General features: G+C 36.9%; 1 protein-coding gene across 1 annotated transcript in view; it reads left to right on the top strand.

Annotated features, from left to right (window-relative positions):
• The window catches only part of CDH8 (cadherin 8), a 239,341-nt gene extending 227,202 nt beyond the window's left edge, over nt 1-12,139 (top strand). Inside the window, exons 10-11 of the mRNA XM_047791312.1 lie at nt 8,670-8,921; nt 10,741-12,139. Coding sequence (XP_047647268.1) covers nt 8,670-8,921; nt 10,741-11,234 — 746 coding nt within the window. The 3' untranslated portion in view covers nt 11,235-12,139. The remainder of the gene's footprint in view (nt 1-8,669; nt 8,922-10,740) is intronic.
• The last annotated feature ends 9,242 nt before the right edge of the window (nt 12,140-21,381 follow it).

Below are 21,381 nucleotides of genomic sequence, written 5' to 3'. Positions count from 1 at the left end.
ATTCTAGTCTAGTCTAGTCAATTTTTGGCTTCATATGGCCACACCCACGGCATATTGAAGTTCCCTGGCTAGAGGTCGAATTGGAACTGCAGCTGCCAGCCTAGGCCACAGCCACAGCAATGTGAGATCCAAGCCATGTCTGCAACCTACACGACAGCTCAAGGCAACACCAGATCCTTAACCCACTGAGCAAGGCCAGGGATCAAACCTGTGTTCTCAAGGATACTAGTCAGATTCTTTTCCACTGAGCCAGACGGGAACTCCCAGATATTATTTTAGAGCAATTTTCCTTCCTCTCTGAGTCTTCTCTACTTGAATATAAGCATCCTCAGTTTATTGCTCACTTTACATGACAGGAGGCATGCCCAGGGAAAAGACTTGGAAACCATCAATATTTGTCTTAAATTTCCAAATAAGACCCTGGGCTATATATATACCCTTTCAATATCGTGAAGTTATACCTTCTTACTCACTTATTTTGCACAACATATAGTCCCTATGACAAAATAACATGAATGGAAGTAAATATGAGCCTCAAAAAATATAGCTAATGATTATTCATTTATTCAGCAAATATTTTCTGAATAGTCATTATGCATCTTATAGTGGTTATTTGTTACTGGGAAGTTCCCTAATTTATAGCTGAACCCCTAGTGTCTATCAGATACTCATTATGATATTGTTTCTCTGTGATAAATGTTTTAATGAAAGTAAAAAGGTATTTAGAAGATCACATATGGTTTATGCAGAAGATTACATAATTCATTTATTTTACTAGTTGGGGACTACTAGTAAGAAAAATTTTCCTCCCAAAGTGATATTTAAACATGGCCATAAAGAATGCAGAAATATGAAGAGTTCAGATTGGGGCGTGGAGGGTAGAGAGATTATCAGGCAGTAAAGAGAGCAAAAGTGAAAGCCCTGAGAACAGAAGATCCTTAACGCAGAAAATACCCGCATGGCTAGAATGTAGAGAGAAGGAAGAGTGGTGGCAAAACCAAATGAAAGTAGATTAAACAATATGACTAATGTTTTAAGAATCTTTGTTCTGTGCCAAGGCCCGTGATAAAGACTAGGAATGGAGCTGTGACTAAGGCTCGTCTCCCTCAAGGGGCTTAGAGTCTAAGGAGATAATATACATATTTTATTGAATATCATCTGTCTCTATAATGTCAAAACTATTACATAAAATTTCTAAGAATTTAATTTCAAGATGGCCGATTTTGTTACTGCCACTAACGATTTCCAGTAAAATTATGTCAAATTCTCTGGAAAAACAAAATGGCAAAACTAAGAATACAAGTAACTATTTTTATTCAAAATTAATATGTTGATAGAATCTGAAATATCATACATACATACATAATGGCATAACTGTAATATGGCGTCTGAAACAAAAAAAAAACAAAAAACAAAAAAACACCTATGCACCTACTATTTACCTGGTCCTTTCTTTACTATTTATTTGTTATACATCTTGTACTACTCAGTAAGGAATCCACCTGTACCATTATTTTAGGAATATTTTCATTTGAAGTATGCCTGGTGCTTTTAGTCCCCTTTAACTCCCCTTCATGATCTTTTCTTCAACAAATCTTAACAGTAACAAATGGGTGTGGAGTATGAAGCAAGGATGTGAAAATGGAGTCATTCATCCTCCTTGGTGTAAGGCTCATAAGCAAAGCATTCCAGGAAGATGAGAGAATAGGAAAATCCAAAACTGAGAGAAAATTGAGAATACAGATATTTGAATATTTTGCCTATTGCAAGTATCAGAGAATTAGGTAATAAGGTTAAGATATTTCTATCTCAATGCAACACAACTGTAGTAGATGAGTAGCAACTGATATTTATACAACTGGATATTAGTCTACCCTAAAGAATGTCAAATACTTTTGGTCCACTCTCTTCTTTAATAAATCTTGGTGCAATAGCTTTCTATCTTTTGTCAGACTCTGTCATTATATACTCAACTTTAAGAGACTTCATTTTTTAACAAAATCCTGAGGTATGTGCTAATGGAATCAAAAAGAAAAAATAATACAATAGCATAATAAGTAAGAGAAGAAGCCATAAGGATAAAACAGGCTAAGTTGCAGAAACAACAAAATGATAAAAAAATGGAAATTCACGCAAACATGAAAGATTGAAAGGTTTTTAAAGAGTGAAAAATACAACTGAAGCCTAGTTTAGAGGTAGCAAACAGCTACATTACTATCTTTGATACAACTGCCCTTTCTCTTTGTAAAGCAAATAAAGCAAAAGAAAGAAAAAAAAATTGAAAAGAAAAAAATGAATGCATACAAACAAACAATTGCAAAAAGTGTCTTCAAATAAACACCATCAATCATCTTACTTGCTGTTGAAAGTCAAAAGCTGTATTCTCTTTTTTAATATCAAGAACAATGTACAGATGTCTACCATAACTTGTTATACTCAAAATTGTATTTGAGGGGCTTGTTAGTATAGTAAGATTAAAAAACAATAATAATATAGGCATTAAAGATATAGGTATCCTTCTAAGTACTGCTATAACTGATTGACTGCATTTTCATTTACATTGTTTCACAACTTTTTTCTAATTTTCCTTTTAATCTCTTCATTGAATTATTGACTATTGAAGAATGCATTAATTTCCACATATTTCTGAGTGAGTCCCCCCACCCCAAATTTTTTTATTATTGAATATCTAATTTCAAGGGTCAGAGACTGCAGCTTGTATAATTTATATCCTTTTAAATTTATGGAGGGTTTTTTTTTGTGGCCTAGCCTATGGTCTACATTGCAGCATAGTCCATGTGTACTTGAAAGGAATATTTATTCTGCTGTTTTGGGGTGGAGTGTTCTAAAGATATCTATCAGGTATAGTTGGGTTATATGGTTTTTAAAATCTTCTATTTCCTTATTTATTTCTGACTAGTTGTTTTATCTATTACTGAAAGTAGGACATTGGTATATCAGTCTATTTCTTTTGAATTTCTAGTTATTATATGTTCAACAATATATTATGTATGCACTGTTTTATACAATTGCTTTTTAAAGGTTAAGGAAAGAGGAAAAACTATGCATTTATACGGTCTTATATAACTACATAATTACTTTTCCTGATGCTCTTTGTTTTTAATGTGGAATTGAATTACCATCTGGGGTTATTTGCTTTCAGTCTGAAGAATTTCCTTTACTGCTTTTTAAAAGACATGTCTGCTGGTGACAATACCCTCATTTTTTTTTTTTTCTATCTGGGAATGTCTCTATTTCATTTTTTTTTGAAGGATAGTTTTGTTGAATATATTCTTATTTGAAAGCTTCTGCTTTGAGCACTTTGAATGAGCTAGCCCACTTTGTTCTGGTGTTCACTGTTTCATAAAAAATTAGTTGTTAATCTTATTGGGGTTTCCTTGGAAGTGGTCCATCAATTTTGTGTTGCTTTCAAGATAATCATCTGTCTTTGCTTTGAAGATTTTTTTTTTTTTTTTTTTTTTGCTTTTTAGGGCCATACCTGCAGCATATGGAAATTCTCAGGCTAGGGGTTAAATCAGAGCTGCAGCTGCCAGCCAACACCACACTCACAGCAACACCAGATCTGAGCCACATCTGAAACCTACACTACAGCTCACAGGTCATGCCAATGCTGAATCCATAACCCGCTGAGTGGGGCCACGGATTGAACCCACATCCTCATGGATACTAGTTGGGTTCATTTCTCTGGAGCCACAGGGGGAACTCAGGTCTTTACCTCCTTGATGTTGAGCATTCTGAATGTGTAAACTAATGTTTTTAAATTTTTTTATGTTTTCAGTCATGTTTTTTCTTCTCCTTTGTCTCCTAGTATTTTCACTGAAATATGTTGGTGCACTTAATGGTGCCCTGTACTTTTCTGAGGCTTTATTCATTTTTCTTCTTTCTTTTTTCTCTTTATTCTTCAGCTTGCACATTTTGTATTGATCTATCTCCAAGTTCACGAAGGCTTTATTAATTCAAATGTATAATTTAGCCATTGTAATCATTGTAATTTTTTTATTTTAGTTATTGTATTTTTCAACTCTATAACTTCTATTGTATTCTTTTTTAAAGAATATATGTATATATTCTTTAAAATATATATATATGTATATATTCTTAAAAAATATTTATATATATACTTGCTTTTTAAGGCTGTACCCACAGCATATGACCTACTGTGACCTACACCTCTGCAACATATGGAAATTCTCAACCCTAGATCCCGACTCACTGAGTGAGGCCAGGGATTGATCCTACATCCCACAGACACTAGTTGGATTCATTTCTACTGTGCCACACTGGGAACTCTTTTTTTTTTTTTTTAATAATTTCTCTCTACTGATATTCTCTATTTGATATGACATTATCATGCCATCATTTCCTTCTTTAATAATGGCTTACTATGGTTCATTGAACATGTTTATAATGGCTCCTTAGAAGTCTTTGTTTAATCAGACATTTGTTTACTCTCCTTAGAAGTCTTTGTTTAATCAGACATTTGTTTACTCTCATGGGTTTTTTTTGTTTTTTTTTTTTTTGGCCTACTTTCCCCTAGCCCCCCTCCCCAGTTTATGGGTAATATTTTCTTGTTTCTTTGTATGTTTTGTAATCTTTTGTTAAAAACAGGACTTTTTTAGAGAATATATTATAGCAACTCTGTGTATTGACCTTCCACCCAAAGCTTGCTATTGAGATTTGCTTATTTATTTGTTTCATGACTGGCTGGATTTTTTTAGGGAAGTCTGTTTCCCTTTGGCAGTGTTAAGCCTCTGATGTTTCACCTCAGGCATCCCAAGCTTTGGTGTGTCCACGGTCACTCTGGAATGGCAGCAGTTTTGGCAGGGTTCTGTCTCCTCGACTACATTTAAGTTGTTAAACTCTACCAAATGCCCGATGATTTCTGTACTGTTTTTAATCAGGTGGCTTGAATTTTTTTTACAAATGAATCCAATCCCACTTGGGGTCCTTGTTCTGATCCAGGCAGGCTCCCCCCCATCACGTTCATAGGTTCTCTGCTTCTCCAGTGAGGCAAAATTTTAAGCCATTGCTTTTGGAACTGAGTTGGAGACTATGGTCTGTTTGGCTGAGTCACACCTCTACACTTGTTGCTGGGGGACGGTAGCCTCAAGCCTATGTGGCTTGGCTCTCTCAGTAAAAAACCACCACCTTACAGTCCAGGGCAAGCACAGGTGAAGCCCTATATCCCCTGTGAAGCCTTGGCGAGGTAGAGCCTTGCTATACAAATAGGGACTGTAAGGAAGAAAAGAGCCCCACATTTTTGTTCTTGGCTGAACCAGCCTGGAGTGGGGTTTCCATCTCATAGACCTTAGAGAAGGGATGAAGGGAGTAGGTTCTGGTTGACACACTACATCTCATCGTTCCTACCATGCTCTAGTAGATTTTCTTGAATAAATGTTTCTTAATTTGCTGCTTGTCTCCAGGACCATTTCCAGAGACATTATTTTTTTTTAAATTAATTCTCACCAGTTCCACTGGGGAGCAATTCTGTGGAGTTCATCACATTATTATGCTCCTTACACATATCTCCATGTTGATATATGTTTTTATAAGTTAAAAAAACAAAGTTTTACAAGGTTACTGGAATTAAAATCACTGTATAAAACAATTACATTTTATATATCAGTCATGACGAGATGAAAATATAATTTTAAAAGGACAATATTTACTAAAGCAACAAAATAATACAGTACTAATAACAACTGTAATGAAAGAGGTAGAAATCTCTTGTAGCTAAAATAAAAACATGCTGCGGACATATATTAAATAAAATAAAGGAACTGTGATCTTGATATAGAAGACTAAAGATAATAAAGCTGTTAATTCTCTCAATTTATGTACACCTTAATATGATTTTTACTAAAACCCTTATAAGAATTTTCTTGGAACTTGATGTGGAACTCTATTTGTCAGGGATTAGCAAATGAGCAAGAATAGCTGAGTTATTCCTAAGAAGAACACGACAGGGGAATATAACCTAGCAAACATTGAGATTTATTATAAATTTTTCATAGTTAAAAAGCATGGTATTGATGTAGGATTAGAAAAATAGCATTGGAGCATAATAGAAAGCCTAAAAGGATGAAGATACACAAAAATTTGCTTTGTGAGATTTAGAATTGAAGATCAGTGGGTAAGGGATAAGTTACTCTGTAATTAACCTTGGGAAAAATCTATAATCAGTACAGAAAAAAATCAATTCCATACAGTTGTATAAATGTGAAAGATAACATTATGAAAAGTAATTTTTATGGAATTAATAATTTTAAAAATAAGGCTAACCTACTAATCATTAAAGATAATGATTGACTACATTGAGATTAAATGTAGTAATTGCATTGATAAAATTGACTACATTGAGATTAAATTTTTAATAAAATGAAAGGCATGATATGTTTTAAAAAAAATGAACTGGAACTTTGTTGGAGATATTTGCAACATGTAGATTAAAAATATATTAGATACATGAATTTGAAGTGTGTGAAGCTGCTAATATTCCATATTTTTTACATGTAAAATAATGACAGTTTGGCCAGATAAAACTAAATAATTAATAAATGCAAGTACCAGTCAAAAATAAGATAAAAAAATGAATAGGCAAATAGGGAATTGACTTTGCCTGGAGGTAGCAGGTAAAATTTAGCAAACATGACTCAGACTTCCTTTACTCAGTCAATAATTTTCTTTATATAGAAGAGGAGCAACATATGCAGATACTGGGAGTAGTAAAAATAGGAGTATGAGTTTGGTGTTAGACCCACCAATGCTTTTCTAAGTAATAAAGGAGATAGCTTTGTTCTGCAATGAGTAATACTCCTACTGCAGTTTCTAAATTATCATTATAGATTGTTTTAAAGAGAGAATATGCAAAGATAGTTTCTCATATAAATAATGCTAACCACAGAAATACAAAAGCCTCATTCTCATTTTATTAATTGCATCTGAAAGAACAATTCCCAACTTCTGTTTTGAACAATGGCGAATGAAATCATCCACAAATGTTCCTTGTATAAATTAACTGTACTCAAACTTGTCACACACTTTCTGGAAACATAACACAGCTATATATTCTGTATCTGTGTTGAGGTAATGTTTTCCTGCATTTAGCTTAGTGGTATTTCCTTCTATGTCACGGAAATAAAGATTATTAGATCATTTGGAATATCACTGCTTACCTCTATTGGATACCTCTTTTCACTATTAAAATTACCAAATAATGAGACACAATCAGAAGTAATTTAGAAAAAAAGATGTTAATCAGAATTGTTATTTTTTTGATTTTCTGTTGGACTGCTTACTAGCAAGGAATTGTAGGTCCACATATCATAACAAAGCAAAGAAAGTATGATTTATACATCTATTTTAGGGAATATCATTTTTTTAAAAAATTCTGATATGGTACTATATAGTACAGAAGACCCAACACATTTACTTACAATTATTTAAGTGGACTAGATATTCACAGTTTTGAGTATTCTGGAAACCAGTAGGACACTTCTGGACAGCAGTGGTTTGGAATGCTTGCCTTAATATGCAGCAATGAGGAAGCCAAGTGTTCTGGGGTCTGCAAACTTGCTAATATTTGATAAAATCCCAACTGAAATAATCACCTTGCCCAAATTATGGTGCACACATCAAGCAGTTATGTTTACCTGCTTTTGGCTAGAATATCAGTGTGAAATAATCAGTGTTCCCATGTTGAATAGACGTATGTCTTTCATTAACTGAAATAAAAAAACAGATGCATAATTTATATATACGTGTGTGTGCATGTATTTATATGTATATACATGTATAGCCATGGTTCCTGACATAGGGATGAACGACAACAAAAAGTTCATTTTGGGGAGAAGTTTTGAGGACTATAGGGCTACTGTGGGACCAATCACTTCTCACTGACCAGTTCTACTTTGAACTGAAGCACGTCCTTAAGTATTGCTTAAATGTCCTTGAGTATTCCTCCCGACAACCAATATACATTTCCATATACATAATTAATAGGTGAAAAATGGATCACCGGCTCCCATGACTTCTCACTTAATTCTTATTTGTGTAACCACTACAGGTCTTCTCTACAACATTTTAAAATATGTGGCATATCTCCTCCAATTGGCAGTAAATGAGACTTTTGTTATATCTTAGTATAAATGCTCTAGAGAATGAATGATTCTTTGTAAGTATCTATAGGAGTCAAGCGCATTGTTTTGTATACCAGACTGTTAAAGAATCTATCTTGTAACACAAAGCTTCTCAAACATGACTTTCAAATATGGGGGAATTCTGTCTAGCCAATTTTGCATTATAAAGGAGAGAATATTAAACTTATTTATGGGTACTTGGGTAATCTGTGTCATCTAAAAGGACACTTGAAGATTTTTTTTTTTTTTGGAAATGAAATCTTTTGCATTTACAAGGTGATTGAAAAACTCCATTAGTCTATTCTGATACCCCATGCATTGAACCTGTTAGGGTGTGGATGTTTTGATCCATACCCTTTGGAAAAGTGGGAAAAGGGGAGAGAGCTCAAGTAGTTCAGTGGAGTTGGGATTGTCTTGAGGTTTGAGAGGATTTATGAACTAGAAAAACAAGTGTTGTTTGGGCAGCTGTTTTGAAATGATGCAAACTATTGTAATTTTCACTTTTTCCAGATAATTCCCTCAGCATTTTGGCAAAGCATAATGGATTCAACCGCCAGAAGCAAGAAGTCTATCTTTTACCAATCATAATCAGTGATAGTGGGAATCCTCCTCTGAGCAGCACCAGCACCCTGACCATCCGGGTCTGTGGCTGCAGCAGTGATGGTGTTGTCCAGTCTTGTAATGTTGAAGCTTATGTACTTCCAATTGGACTCAGTATGGGCGCCTTAATTGCCATATTAGCATGCATCATTTTGCTGCTAGGTACGTATTTTCTTCATAGCCTTATGGTCACCATTTTTCTGGTTCATAAATGACAGTACATAAGGACAGAAAGCCCTAACCTAGCTGCATATCAGTATTCTTTGAAGGAAAAACTCCTTTGCACTTCTCCAAGCTTTGAGGTCACTAAAAGGAAGGGAAGAAAAAAAAATGGATTGTGATAGTAAATGTCCAATTGGAGAGAACTATTCAGTGCCTTTTTCAATCCCACCACCAGTAAAAAGACAGACTAAGCATAATGGTGGTGAAAGTGGGGATGGACCTTTATGTGGTTACAACAGCAACAATTATATAACAAAGCCTCCAGATCTTCTGATACAGGCCAGTTTTCTTCAATAGGGGGCTCTCATATGTCCAAAAATACTCACCTTAACAATGTATAGATTGGGTTGCTGAGTCCATCCAATCACAATATTTGGTGAGATAAAAAGAAAAAAAGCCAAGCAAACAAAAATACATATTTTCTTTAAAAGAGCATTGTGTTTCTCAGATATTTTTCTTGATATTAAAATCAATTATGATGAAGACTTCAAATTAAGGAAAAGTTTTTACCACTTCTTTCCACTAAAAAAATCCAATTATAAAAGTAAGATAGGGAGTGCCTGTCGTGAATCAGCAGTTAATGAACCCACTTGGTATCCATGAAGACCTGGGTTTGATCCCTGGCCTTGCTCAGTGGGTTAAGGTTCCGGCATTGCCATGGGCTGTGGTGTAGGTCGCAGACCTGGCTTGGATCCTGCATTGCTGTGGCTCTGGTGCAGGCTGGCAGCTGCAGCTCTCATTTGACCCCTAAGCTGGAAGCCTCCGTATGCTGTGGGTGTGGCCCTAAAAACACCAAAAAAAAAAAAGTAAGATAGGCAGTAGAAAGATATGCAAAAGGGAAATTACATCTTAATCTGCCCTTCAATAAAGGTTATGTCAGTTACTACCTTCCTAATTACACCTGTTCTGCTCATCCAGTCCCCTGGATTAAGCAGCACTGCCTGCTATTTTTTTTTTAATACCCTTGGCCCAAGTTTAGTTTGGCTGATCCCACTAGGATTTTTTTTTTTTTAATTGTTATTTCCCCAACACAATTTTTTTTTCCCCACTGTACAGTATGGGGACCCAGTTATACATACATGTACACATACTTTTTTCTCCCATTGTCACTCTCCGTTGTAAGTATCTAGACATAGCTCTTTTTTTTTTTTAAGTTTTCCTCTCCCTTTCCCCACCTTTGGGCCTGCCTGGCCAGATAAAGGAGTGCCAGCCTTCATGCAGGACAAGAAGTTGCCCATGCAAACTTGACATTTATCTTAATCTATCACTCCATGTGTGAATGAACATTATTTTATTGAAGAGTCTTGAAGTACTGATTAAAAACATAAAAGTATACTAGAGGTGATCTATTAAGCTCCTTTTGCTTTATAGAACAGGGGTAAGGAGCCAAAAAACATTGAATGACCTGCCCAAGATACACAGCAAGTTAGTTATGCTCTCTGTGCTCTTTTCCATTTAGTGCCATTCACTCTAGAGCTCCTAACGGCATTAAATGCAGCTTTCACCATGAATAGAAACAAGCTTGTTCTTTTAACCCAGCTTCCTCAGCATTTAATAAACAGAAACAACCCGAAGAGCATCCCCTCAAAATTCAATGCTCATCCTTCAGAAAGGTGTTGAACTTAATTCCCGAGTGAATGTATTAGAGCTGCAGGCTCCTGAGTTTTTAAATGATGTCCCCTTTCTCAACGTACACGACATGCTGCTAGGGAAATTATATGTGAGTCTGGCTAATTGTTATTTTGTGTTTTCCCCCCAGTCATCGTGGTGTTGTTTGTAACTCTGCGGCGACATAAAAACGAGCCTTTAATTATCAAAGACGATGAAGACGTGCGAGAAAACATCATTCGCTACGACGACGAAGGAGGAGGGGAAGAAGACACGGAGGCTTTTGACATCGCAACTTTACAAAACCCAGATGGAATTAATGGATTTTTACCCCGTAAAGATATTAAGCCAGATTTGCAGTTCATGCCAAGGCAAGGGCTTGCTCCAGTTCCAAACGGTGTGGATGTCGATGAATTCATAAATGTGCGGCTGCACGAAGCAGATAATGACCCCACAGCGCCGCCCTATGACTCCATTCAGATTTATGGCTATGAGGGCCGGGGGTCTGTGGCTGGCTCCCTCAGCTCCTTGGAGTCGGCCACCTCAGACTCAGACCAGAATTTTGACTACCTCAGTGACTGGGGTCCCCGCTTTAAGAGACTGGGTGAACTCTACTCTGTAGGTGAAAGTGACAAAGAAACTTGACAGAGGAGGAGAAATCGATCCATGGGAACTGAGCATTCTGTAATATTCTAGGGTCACTCCCCTTAGATACAACCAATGTGGCTATTTGTTTTAGAGGCAAGTTTAGAACCAATCATCTATAAACTCAACTGCATTTTAATGTCGAACCAAAAAAATTAATAATAAAAATTTTTACAAAGTATATGTTAGGAGGTTATAAATCTTGTGGAGTGTGAATTAAAGTATGTGGAGTGTCTAGAAGTCTTTGGATATTTGATATTTACCTGACCACCACAGACAAAGATTGGGATCCTGGCTAATCCTTAGTGCAATGGTTTAAAAAAGAGGAAAAAATCAAAATTAAAAAGGTGCTTTCTTAGAAAAATGGACCTGCAAGAAACTTGCTGCTGATATGTGTCTTCTGCAAGGATTTTTATAAATGCAAATGGTTTTTCCCCTTCACCAGTAAGGATCCCGCTACAAATGATAAAGCAATACTTGGTCTGCTGTACATTCTGACTTTTTGGAGTTTTGGGAGGCCTCCTAGATTACACGGTACGGTGACCACACATTGTACATAATTGTTGGCCCCACTCATCAGAGACTGAATAGCATCTTTAAATATTGTGTCGAGCCTTAAAATATTCACATGTTCGTAATCCATTCCAGGGCGAGGAATGCCAGCTCAGTGGTGGGAGGAGAGAAATCCCATTCAAACAGGCTTGTTTTCTGGAAGCAGGATGACTCATTCCCTCCACTTCATCTTCTCCCACAAGGACACAAAGATAAACTGTATCACACAGCGGACTACATGAGAGACAGATGGTTTTATCGCTAGCGCGTGGATTTATTTGTTTAATCCTCGAAATAAATATTTTATTGATGTCCATTAATGCTTTTATTTATTAAGGTTGGTAATCTATAGAGTAAGGGACTATATGAAAAAAACTAAATTATATCCATTAATAATCCTTTAGATTGTTTTATATAAATATATATACAATGAATGTTTAATACATGTACATTTTGACGAGATGAGTATGGCAGGCAATATTATCAAAAGGGAAGCCAATAGTCTCTTTAGAGTAGGAAGTGTTATTGTGACTGGTGATGGCAGGAACAGCATTTTCCCAGAGAAACTTTTGGACTGTTTTTTCTATTTTGTTCATAATCCCTAGTATTTGGTGTTTTTACTACAAGCACAAACATCTGAAAGTATATTGACTCATGTGAATATTTAAACTCTAGACTTTTAGATACCTACAGAATGCCCTGCCCAATAAACATGCTTCCGGCTTCCCCTCCCCACCCCTGTTTTAGAGCAGGAACTGATTTGTATATAATTTTACAGCTTCTGTTTCTAGTACTTCTCCCCATCCAGTCTTCATGGTGATGCACAGAATGTCTTAGATTCCAAAAGAGAACAGCACTAGAAGATATGAACATATTCAATTTTTAATGCAAACCTGCCATTTAGGAGTAGAAAATGTATGATAAAACTCAAGTACTACATGCAGATCATTTTAATTTTCTACTTTGCTTTAATGCAATATTGTTTATTTACTTCATGTATTGTATTCAGAGAAACTCCTGTATTGTTTCCTACTTTGTGAAATATATTTTTATAAATACCTTTGTTGTCATCACTTTTTTTCCCCCAATCAGATGAAGATCTGTTAAGAGAGTCCTCAGCTCCAACTAGAATTCTAGAATGTTCAACTAAATCATCCCAAGGATCACTTTTATTTGTAAGAGTCTTTATAATAAAGAACCTGAGAAGGGGTGAGCAGATGCAAACTATTGCATTTAGAATGGATAAGCAATGCAATGACAGCACAGGGTATAACATCTCATCGTTTGGGATAGAACATGACGGAAGATAATGCAAGAAAAAGAAAGTATATATGTGTATGCTGGGTCACTTTGCTGTATAGCAGAAAGTGGCACAGCATTATAAATCAACCACGTCTCAATTTTAAAAAGTATATTTTAAAAAAGGACCAGAGAGAAGTGGTTTGGTAATGATCACACAGCAAGGTACCAACAGGGACATTAAAGGAACATGGGGTACGTAAAGGGTGGTCAAGCTGTAACAGATGGGTCCTCCTGGAAGCAAATGCCCAAAGCAGAGTTAGTAGTAAAAGATAAAAGAGAGAGGAAACAGAAATGAGCAGGGAAAGCTTTCAGAGAGGGATGCAGATTTTAAAACTTGTAAAAAGTAATAGATTAGGAAGCAGGAATTGACAAGAGAGTCTTAGACTGCACTGTAGCCCTGACAAATCTTTGCCTGAGAAATAAGGCTGGGGATTTGAGGAAAGAGCCTGTTAGAGGTGTCCCTTATTGCACAAAAAAAGGCTCTAGTTCCCCTGCCATCTTTTTTTTTTTTTTTGTCTTTTTGCTATTTCTTGGGCCACTCCTGTGGCATATGGAGGTTCCCAGGCTAGGGGTCCAATCGGAGCTGTAGCCACCGGCCTACGCCAGAGCCACAGCAACGTGGGATCCGAGCCGCGTCTGCAACCTACACCACAGCTCACGGCAACGCCGGATCCTTAACCCACTGAGCAAGGGCAGGGACCGAACCCGCAACCTCATGGTTCCTAGTTGGATTTGTTAACCACTGCGCCACGACGGGAACTCCTCCCCTGCCATCTTAGTCATTGACTTGGGGCTGCCTGAGAAAAGCATGGCTTTGGCTAGAAAAGTGAAGCATCAACTTCTGGAGGCTGATGCCAGTGTCAGCAAAAAAAAAAAAAAAAAAAAAAAAACAACAAACCAAAAAAAAAAAAACAAACCAAAAAGTTTGACTATGATACTTAGAATTTTACTTAGTGCCCAGTCATTAATGGATCCCTTATTGAGTTTCCCTTATCACTATGGCTATTGAACATTTTTCCTTAAGGTCAAAATAATGGCCCAAAATGACTTTAAAATATACCAGGACTCAGCACAGTGACTAAAACAAATGCTTTGTGAATGTAGATTATTCATAATAATTGTTGTAGTATCCGAGAGAAATATTTTGACTATCTTACCCATTTTACACCAAGCTGAGATTATTACTTCACTTATCTCTTAGATACCAGACTCATATCTACTGTACTTTTCAGTGAAATGACATAGATTACAGGCTTATAAACATGTCTAACAATAATTACATTATTTTTCAGGGGTATAAAATCCATATCCTCTCACCTTGGCAATCAGTAAGATAATCTTCATATAGTGACTTTTACAGGCAGGAGGTAATGTCTGTTACCCAATCTTAGTTTAAAATTTACTTCGCCCAGGAAGAGAGGAGAGTGTGGTTTTCTTGTTGATTTTCTTTGCCACTGCCATGCTGATTCTTTGTGCTTAAAAGCCCGTTTAAGGTTTTGTAATATGGGGAATCAGGTAAATGGTGCCATGTTCACATAGGGCCGAGCTATCCTTTTACAGTAGCCTGAATTTAAATAAAGACTTGAGGAAGATAGCTGCTTGCGCGCGCACACACACACACACACACACACACACACACACACACACACACACACACCACTTGACTTAAGTTCTTTTAACTTTAGCAATCAAGTTGCTAAAACTTCCTCAACCAAAAGAGGTGGGTGGGGTTCCCAAACTTTTAGGATTTGAATATGTCCTGCTCAACTCTTTAAATAATACATTTTTAAACTTTATCAAATCAACTATTTTTGTCTCTTTGCACTGTTTTCTATCGTAGCAATACTGACTTATGCCATGTGTGTGTGTGTGTGTGTGTGTGGCTGGTTGGTTATTTTTCAAATGAAATGCTTGTTCAGTCCATAGGCATACTTTCTTCTTCTATTTCTTCTTCTCTCTCTCTCTCTTTTTTTAAACAGCTACACCTGTGGCATATTGAAGTTCCTGGGCTAGGGGTCGAACTGGAGCTACCGCTGAGGACTATGCCACAGCCACAGTAATGCCTAGATCCAAATTGTATCTATGGCCTTTATCACAGCTTGCAGCAACACCAGATCGTTAACCCGCTGAGTGAGGCCAGGGAAACCCACAAACTCATGGAGACAGTGTTGGGTTCTTAACCCACTGAGCCACAAGGGACATTCTTATAGGCATTTTAATGTGGCTATAGGTCTTTACTGTGTCCCCAACATGAGGCCTTTTTTTTTTGGTTTTATTCTTGAAACATCCCTGCCCAAGGGGTTCTCTGCGTAATGGAGAAGAACCACTGAGTTTGAAACAAGTGAGACAAAATCATCTCCCTCTGCCAACCTCACAATTCCAGATCCCCGCCTGGGGAACTGACATATCCCTAAGGGTCTGGACATCACCTGGAATCACTTCGGCCTCAACCCTCTTCACTATCTGGTCAAATCAAACTAGAGAAATGTCTCTTAAACACCTGTATATGTACACTGCAGGGGATTAAGAGACCATTCTTTACAAAAAATATTTTATGAGTACAGCAATAAGATTTAAAAGTTTATAACAGGATGATTAAAATATGCTAAAAATTAAATTCAAGTATTAGCCTTGCCCTGCAACACTGTGATTTCTAGAATATGAACTTTACAGAAAAAGTGTTTAGGAAAAATGTGAGGGTAAGTGTTTGTATGTATATAAAATAAAACTTAGATTCACTGGCATCACCAGTGAAACGGGGATGCTTGGAAAGAGTCAAATGTGTCTTTTGGAGGGTTTGCTTAATCAGATGCTTAATGTAAGACAAGTCTCTGCGTGAGACTTGAAAATCTCCTAGGAGCAGCCAGATTCCACACTGAGACTCAACAGAGTTTTGGGCTATGCTGTATTTTGGAGACGGAAAAGCAGGTGCTGAGAGCTAAGTAGCCAATTACTCTTTATAGCCACATAAGGACTGGAGGCAAGTAGGCCTTTCCAACAAGTTGTATTATGCGATCACTGGCTTTGCAGGGAATCTCACGAATGTATAACCTTCTGATTGCCTTTTTGATTGAAAGTTCCATCTGAGATCAGGGCAGTACAACCCGTAATAAGATTTCAAAAAATCCCATCACTGGCACTGTTGGAAAGGCTGAGCATGACTGAAATCCCATCATTGTCAGTCAAAAAATAAGGTAACAGTGGGCATCACTATAAAAGCTATATAAATGCACAATTTAAACATGAATATCAACAATGAAAAGACTGCACATACACATATACATTTCTATATACACACATACTCAAGTTTTTAGAAATAAATTTATATTTGCAGTTGTTTATCTCAGAATCACACACTGCCAAAAACCTGGAATGGTGGCTTTTTGTTTTTCTGAATCTAACTTTGAATTTGAAAGAAGTTAGATTGAAAGTAAAAGATTTTAAATGCAGCTTTTGTTTAAGACCAAAATTATGACTCACAATACCTGAAATTAGAATGAAAGGCATCACATTCTGAAGCTGTATTAAATTTTTCCAATACTGTACTTCTATGAAGATAACAACTGTAGAATGTATTTTTTTCAAGGAATATAGTTTTCGGCCTATTTTTTAATTTTCCTCCATTACAGTACTTTTTTCCTAAATGTAAAGCTTCTTTGCAAAGTTAGTCGGCCAATGTTGCGTATACTGCTGTCATTGTAGTTATGCTCTTTTTGATGATCGTAGAAGACAGAAATTCTGTCATTAAGGTAGACAATTATTTTTATTATTTTCTTCTTAGTCAACCATAAATTTATATATCAACTGGTATACTTTTCGTTGTTATTGGTTACATGATATACTCTTGACATTAAAGACATCCTAGTCCTACTATTTTCTATCCAATCCTAGTATTACAGGGTTCATACCATTTAAAATCCCTCTGACTTGATTATCTGAAAGGAAAGAGAATTGTGCCTCCTGCAAATATTGGGCATCATCCTGCTCAAGAATTGGGCTATACAGCTGACACGGAAAGATGACTGGAGATGGCATCTCCAAACATTACTTCCTTTGGTTATAAAATTCAGCCAGTGAATCTCATCTAAGCTAATTGTTGAACCATTCTTTCTCTGTGGTCTTGTAAACAGTTGTTGGAGTCTAGGTTTAAACTTAGCTTGATCTGACATTAAAGCCCATGACTTTTGACTAAACAACACTCTCTGTAATTATAATGTGAGTCTTATGATCAAAAATAGAAACTATGTGATACACAATGATATGGAAGAACTGAGGGGGAAGAAAGTGACTGTAAATGGGAAGCCTCAAGAAGTCTTTACAGAGAAGTTTTTAAATTAGATAAGAACTAAATAAGAGGTGCAAAAGTCATCACAGCTTTTCAAACACCGTAAATAAAGAGTGGGAACTTATAACAGATCACACTTAACAGATTAGCGACAACTTTATGGACATTCAGGAAGATCCAGAAAGTGACAGTTCATAGGACATTCTAGGTTTGCCTAATTTATGGCATGCTCTTTCTAGATGAGAAAACTGAGGTTCAGAGAGATGTGTTATGGAATTTTCCAGGGTTAAATTAGACACTGAATAAGTGAGAGAAACAGGAATGGAACTCTGGTCTTCTTGCTCATTAGCAGGGCTGTGAAGTTGTAAGTATTTTTAAATATATGTTTCCTTCCTGTTATTTATAGACATTTCATTTGGGTTGCAAGGCTAGCAGGCATGTGTTGCAAGAATTGGTATGTGGTTCTGTCTTCCCCCAAATGAGTTATCTGCCATCATCTGACACACATGTTGAGTGTAGGTATTACCTCTTGTAGGTATCTTTATTAATAGATCAGCAATACCTCTGTGATTATCCATAGATGACAGGGGAAGGGCTGTCAGAAGGAATAGTACAGGATGCTGCCTGAGTGGGGGAGCTAGAAAACACAGAGACAACAAACAGTGTCTCTGAACATTCAATTGACCTAAAGACTGGGACAAGAAAAGAAAATGAGAGGTCACTGAAGGTGCATGTTAATTCCTTCAGATCCCGTCCGTACACGCAGAGGTGCCCAGGGTCATCATGGGTGACTCCTCATCAAGGTGAGCTAGAGTTTAACAACTAACTGAACACAACAATCCCACACTGGGATCCTTATCTCTTCCTAATAGGTACATTCCCTCAATCCTACTTCACCTAATGTTTTTCTAGCTTTTCTTTTCTTCTAGCTCTAAAGTTTGAGAACTATTCCACATTTGTCAAGTCTAATTGTCACATGAGTAAATGCATTATCTAGGCTCAAAGAGAGAGCTACAAATACTGTATTAAAAATAAACTTAAAAATATTTCTAAATATCTTTTCTACAACATATGGGCTAGATCCTATAATCCTAAAGCACTTGCCTTGCCTTTCTAAGACAATGAGTCTAACTGGATAAATTATAGAAACAAATAAATAATAAAACATTAGGTCTGTCTATGCTGTGGGAAAGGTGACCTAACAGTTCTATGAAAGTTCAAAGAAATAACATCTAATCCTGCCAAGGCACGGTATCCTGCTAGAAACTATGTCACAGTGAGTTTTGGACGGGCCAGATCAATAGATTGGGAATATCAATAGGTAAGGTCGGACTAGGTCCAGGTGCTTGAAAATGAATATGTTGATGGGGTAAATCTCTCAAAGGACTTTATTGCTAGCGTACTTTGCTATATGAAATTGTCCCTATGTCAACACCTTTACTACCCTTACATATGTTACAAATATATGCCTAGGATCTTCCACTCATCTGAGTGCTGAGGATACAGTAGTATTCAGTATAGGACATAAAATGGATGGGACACTAAGTGCTTACATAGAATGGACAGAGTGATATTTGAGTTGCTACATAAGTAGCTGTCACAGCAGACCACAGCAAGGTCTTAGGAAAAGTCTGTGTCGTCTGTTCTGCTTATACAATGGGCATATACAAGAGATGAAAATGATGCCCAGATCATAGGAGATGAGGGGGAAAGGGACACAATATGATGGGGAGGGTGGGGCAGAGACCGTATTGTACAAGCCCCTTTTAACCAGGATAAAGAGCTCAGATTTACTTTACATCAAAGAGGAGGCAATTGAAGGGCTCTAAAACCAAAGAATGACATGATCTGGCTTATATTTTTAAAAAGATTACTCTGGTTCTTGCATGGAAATGGGATTATAGGACCCAAGAATGAAAGCAGGAAACCCAGAAAGGAGATAGTTGCAATAGCTCAAGCAAGAAATTATCTTGGCTTTGAAGGCTGAGGTGGTCAATGGAAAGAAATGGAAGAAACAGATAGATCCAGATAAATTTTAATATAAAGCTGACAGTATTGCCAATTGCACTGGATATGCAAGACAAAGAAGGTACTTAAGGTGACCCATAAAGTTTCTGACTTGAATAACCATGTCATAGGTGGGACCATGACAGAGAGTGGGATGACTCGGAGATGATCTGGTTATCAAAACAGACATCTTGATTCCTCTAATCATCTACAACAGAATGGATAATAGAATTTAGAGTCCTGTAGAAATCCCTACATGGAGTATGTAAAGGACCTTCTAGAAAATGTTACTATACTTTGATTCTTCTATATATCAATATACAAGTGACATAACTAGTCCCAGGTAGAAAACATCTAGCCAGCCTGATTATTTTATTTTTTTAGCTTTCTAGAAATGGAAAAAAGCGAAAACAAAACAAACCAAAACAAAAACCCTCTCCATCCTAGCGAGTTCACTCTTGGCTAGAGTATGATGGATTCATTTATAGGGAGTGTTTCTTAATGGCAAGTGATGCATGATACCCTGAAATATGTATTATGCTTACCTTAAAGCAGGGAAAAGGGAACACGTAACTTTATGTTATAAACATAATAAATACATTGTCCAGGAAACATTCCCAAGGCATGTCCTTTTCTATGGAGTGGATGCTAATTCCCAGAGGAAGAAGCATTTTGGTCTCTGTGGTTTAGCTATGATAAAAAATAACAGAAAACAAACAAACCAACTTTTTTTTTTTTTTGGTGTGTTTATTGCCACTTACTGATAACTCTATCCAGTTCTCCGGAAGTGGAGGAGTTTGGCACTTAATAAATGCTAGGTGCATAGAACTGAAGCAATATCAGTCTGGAGGAAAACATCTTACACAAAATAGGTATAAGACATTGTTATATAAAAAGCTATTTTAAAAGGATGCACTTTAGTTGTAATGCACTTATTCTGCTATAAGCCCTGTGCTAGATGTTAATGGGGGTTGGACAAAGAAAATCAGATTCAACCTGTTTCCTTGAGAGCATCCAGGCTTCCATGGTAGCATAAACCAACGTTTTTTATTTTTAATCATAGCATTGAGATTCGAAATTCGTTTCAGCACTTTCACGTTGATATAAGAGCTCTGAGTCAAAATAACTGATGCTTCTTGAGTTTGGGGAAAGGTACAAAAATATTTACCAAGCTATGCAATACAGAAGAAGTTAGTTATTCAGTTAGTTAATAGGTGAGAGATGGAAAGTATAAGCAAAAACAATATCAGAAGAGAAAAGCAGGAAGGCATGATGGATTCAAAGAACCTCTCAAAGAGACACAGTATGTGTCTTAAAATTTGGTAGGGATAAATCAAGAACTGACATTTACAGGCCCACTTATTTTTTTCCTATAAAAAATCAAAGAGGGGAGTTCCCGTCGTGGCGCAGTGGTTAACGAATCCGACTAGGAACCATGAGGTTGCGGGTTCGGTCCCTGCCCTTGCTCAGTGGGTTGACGATCCGGCGCTGCCGTGAGCTGTGGTGTAGGTTGCAGACGCGGCTCGGATCCAGCGTTGCTGTGGCTCTGGCATAGGCCGGTGGCCACAGCTCCGATTGGACCCCTAGCCTGGGAACCTCCATATGCCGCAGGAACGGCCCAAAGAAATAGCAAAAAGACAAAAAAAAAAAAAATCAAAGAAATCTGGAGTTCCTATCGTGGCTCAGCAGAAACATATCTGACTAGTATCCATAAGGACACAGGTTAGATCCCTGGTCTTGCTCAGTGGGTTAAGGATCTGGCATTGCCATGAGCTGTGGTGTAGGTTGCAGATGTGGTGCAGATGTGGCTCAGATCTGACATTGCTATGGTTGTGGCTATGGCTGTGGCCAGCAGCTGCAGCTCTGATTTGACTCCTAGCCTGGATACCTACGTATGCTGCGCGTGCAGGCCTAAAAAGACTGAAAAAAAAAAGAGAGAAAGAAAGATAAAAAACACAAACCAATGGAATCTAATAGTGTATTAATAAGAAATATATCATA

Source organism: Phacochoerus africanus, chromosome 8 (genome assembly GCF_016906955.1).
Source record: "Phacochoerus africanus isolate WHEZ1 chromosome 8, ROS_Pafr_v1, whole genome shotgun sequence".
Lineage (NCBI taxonomy): Eukaryota > Metazoa > Chordata > Mammalia > Artiodactyla > Suidae > Phacochoerus > Phacochoerus africanus.
Note: the sequence above shows the minus strand (reverse complement) of the source record. Positions and strands in the feature narration are given on the sequence as shown.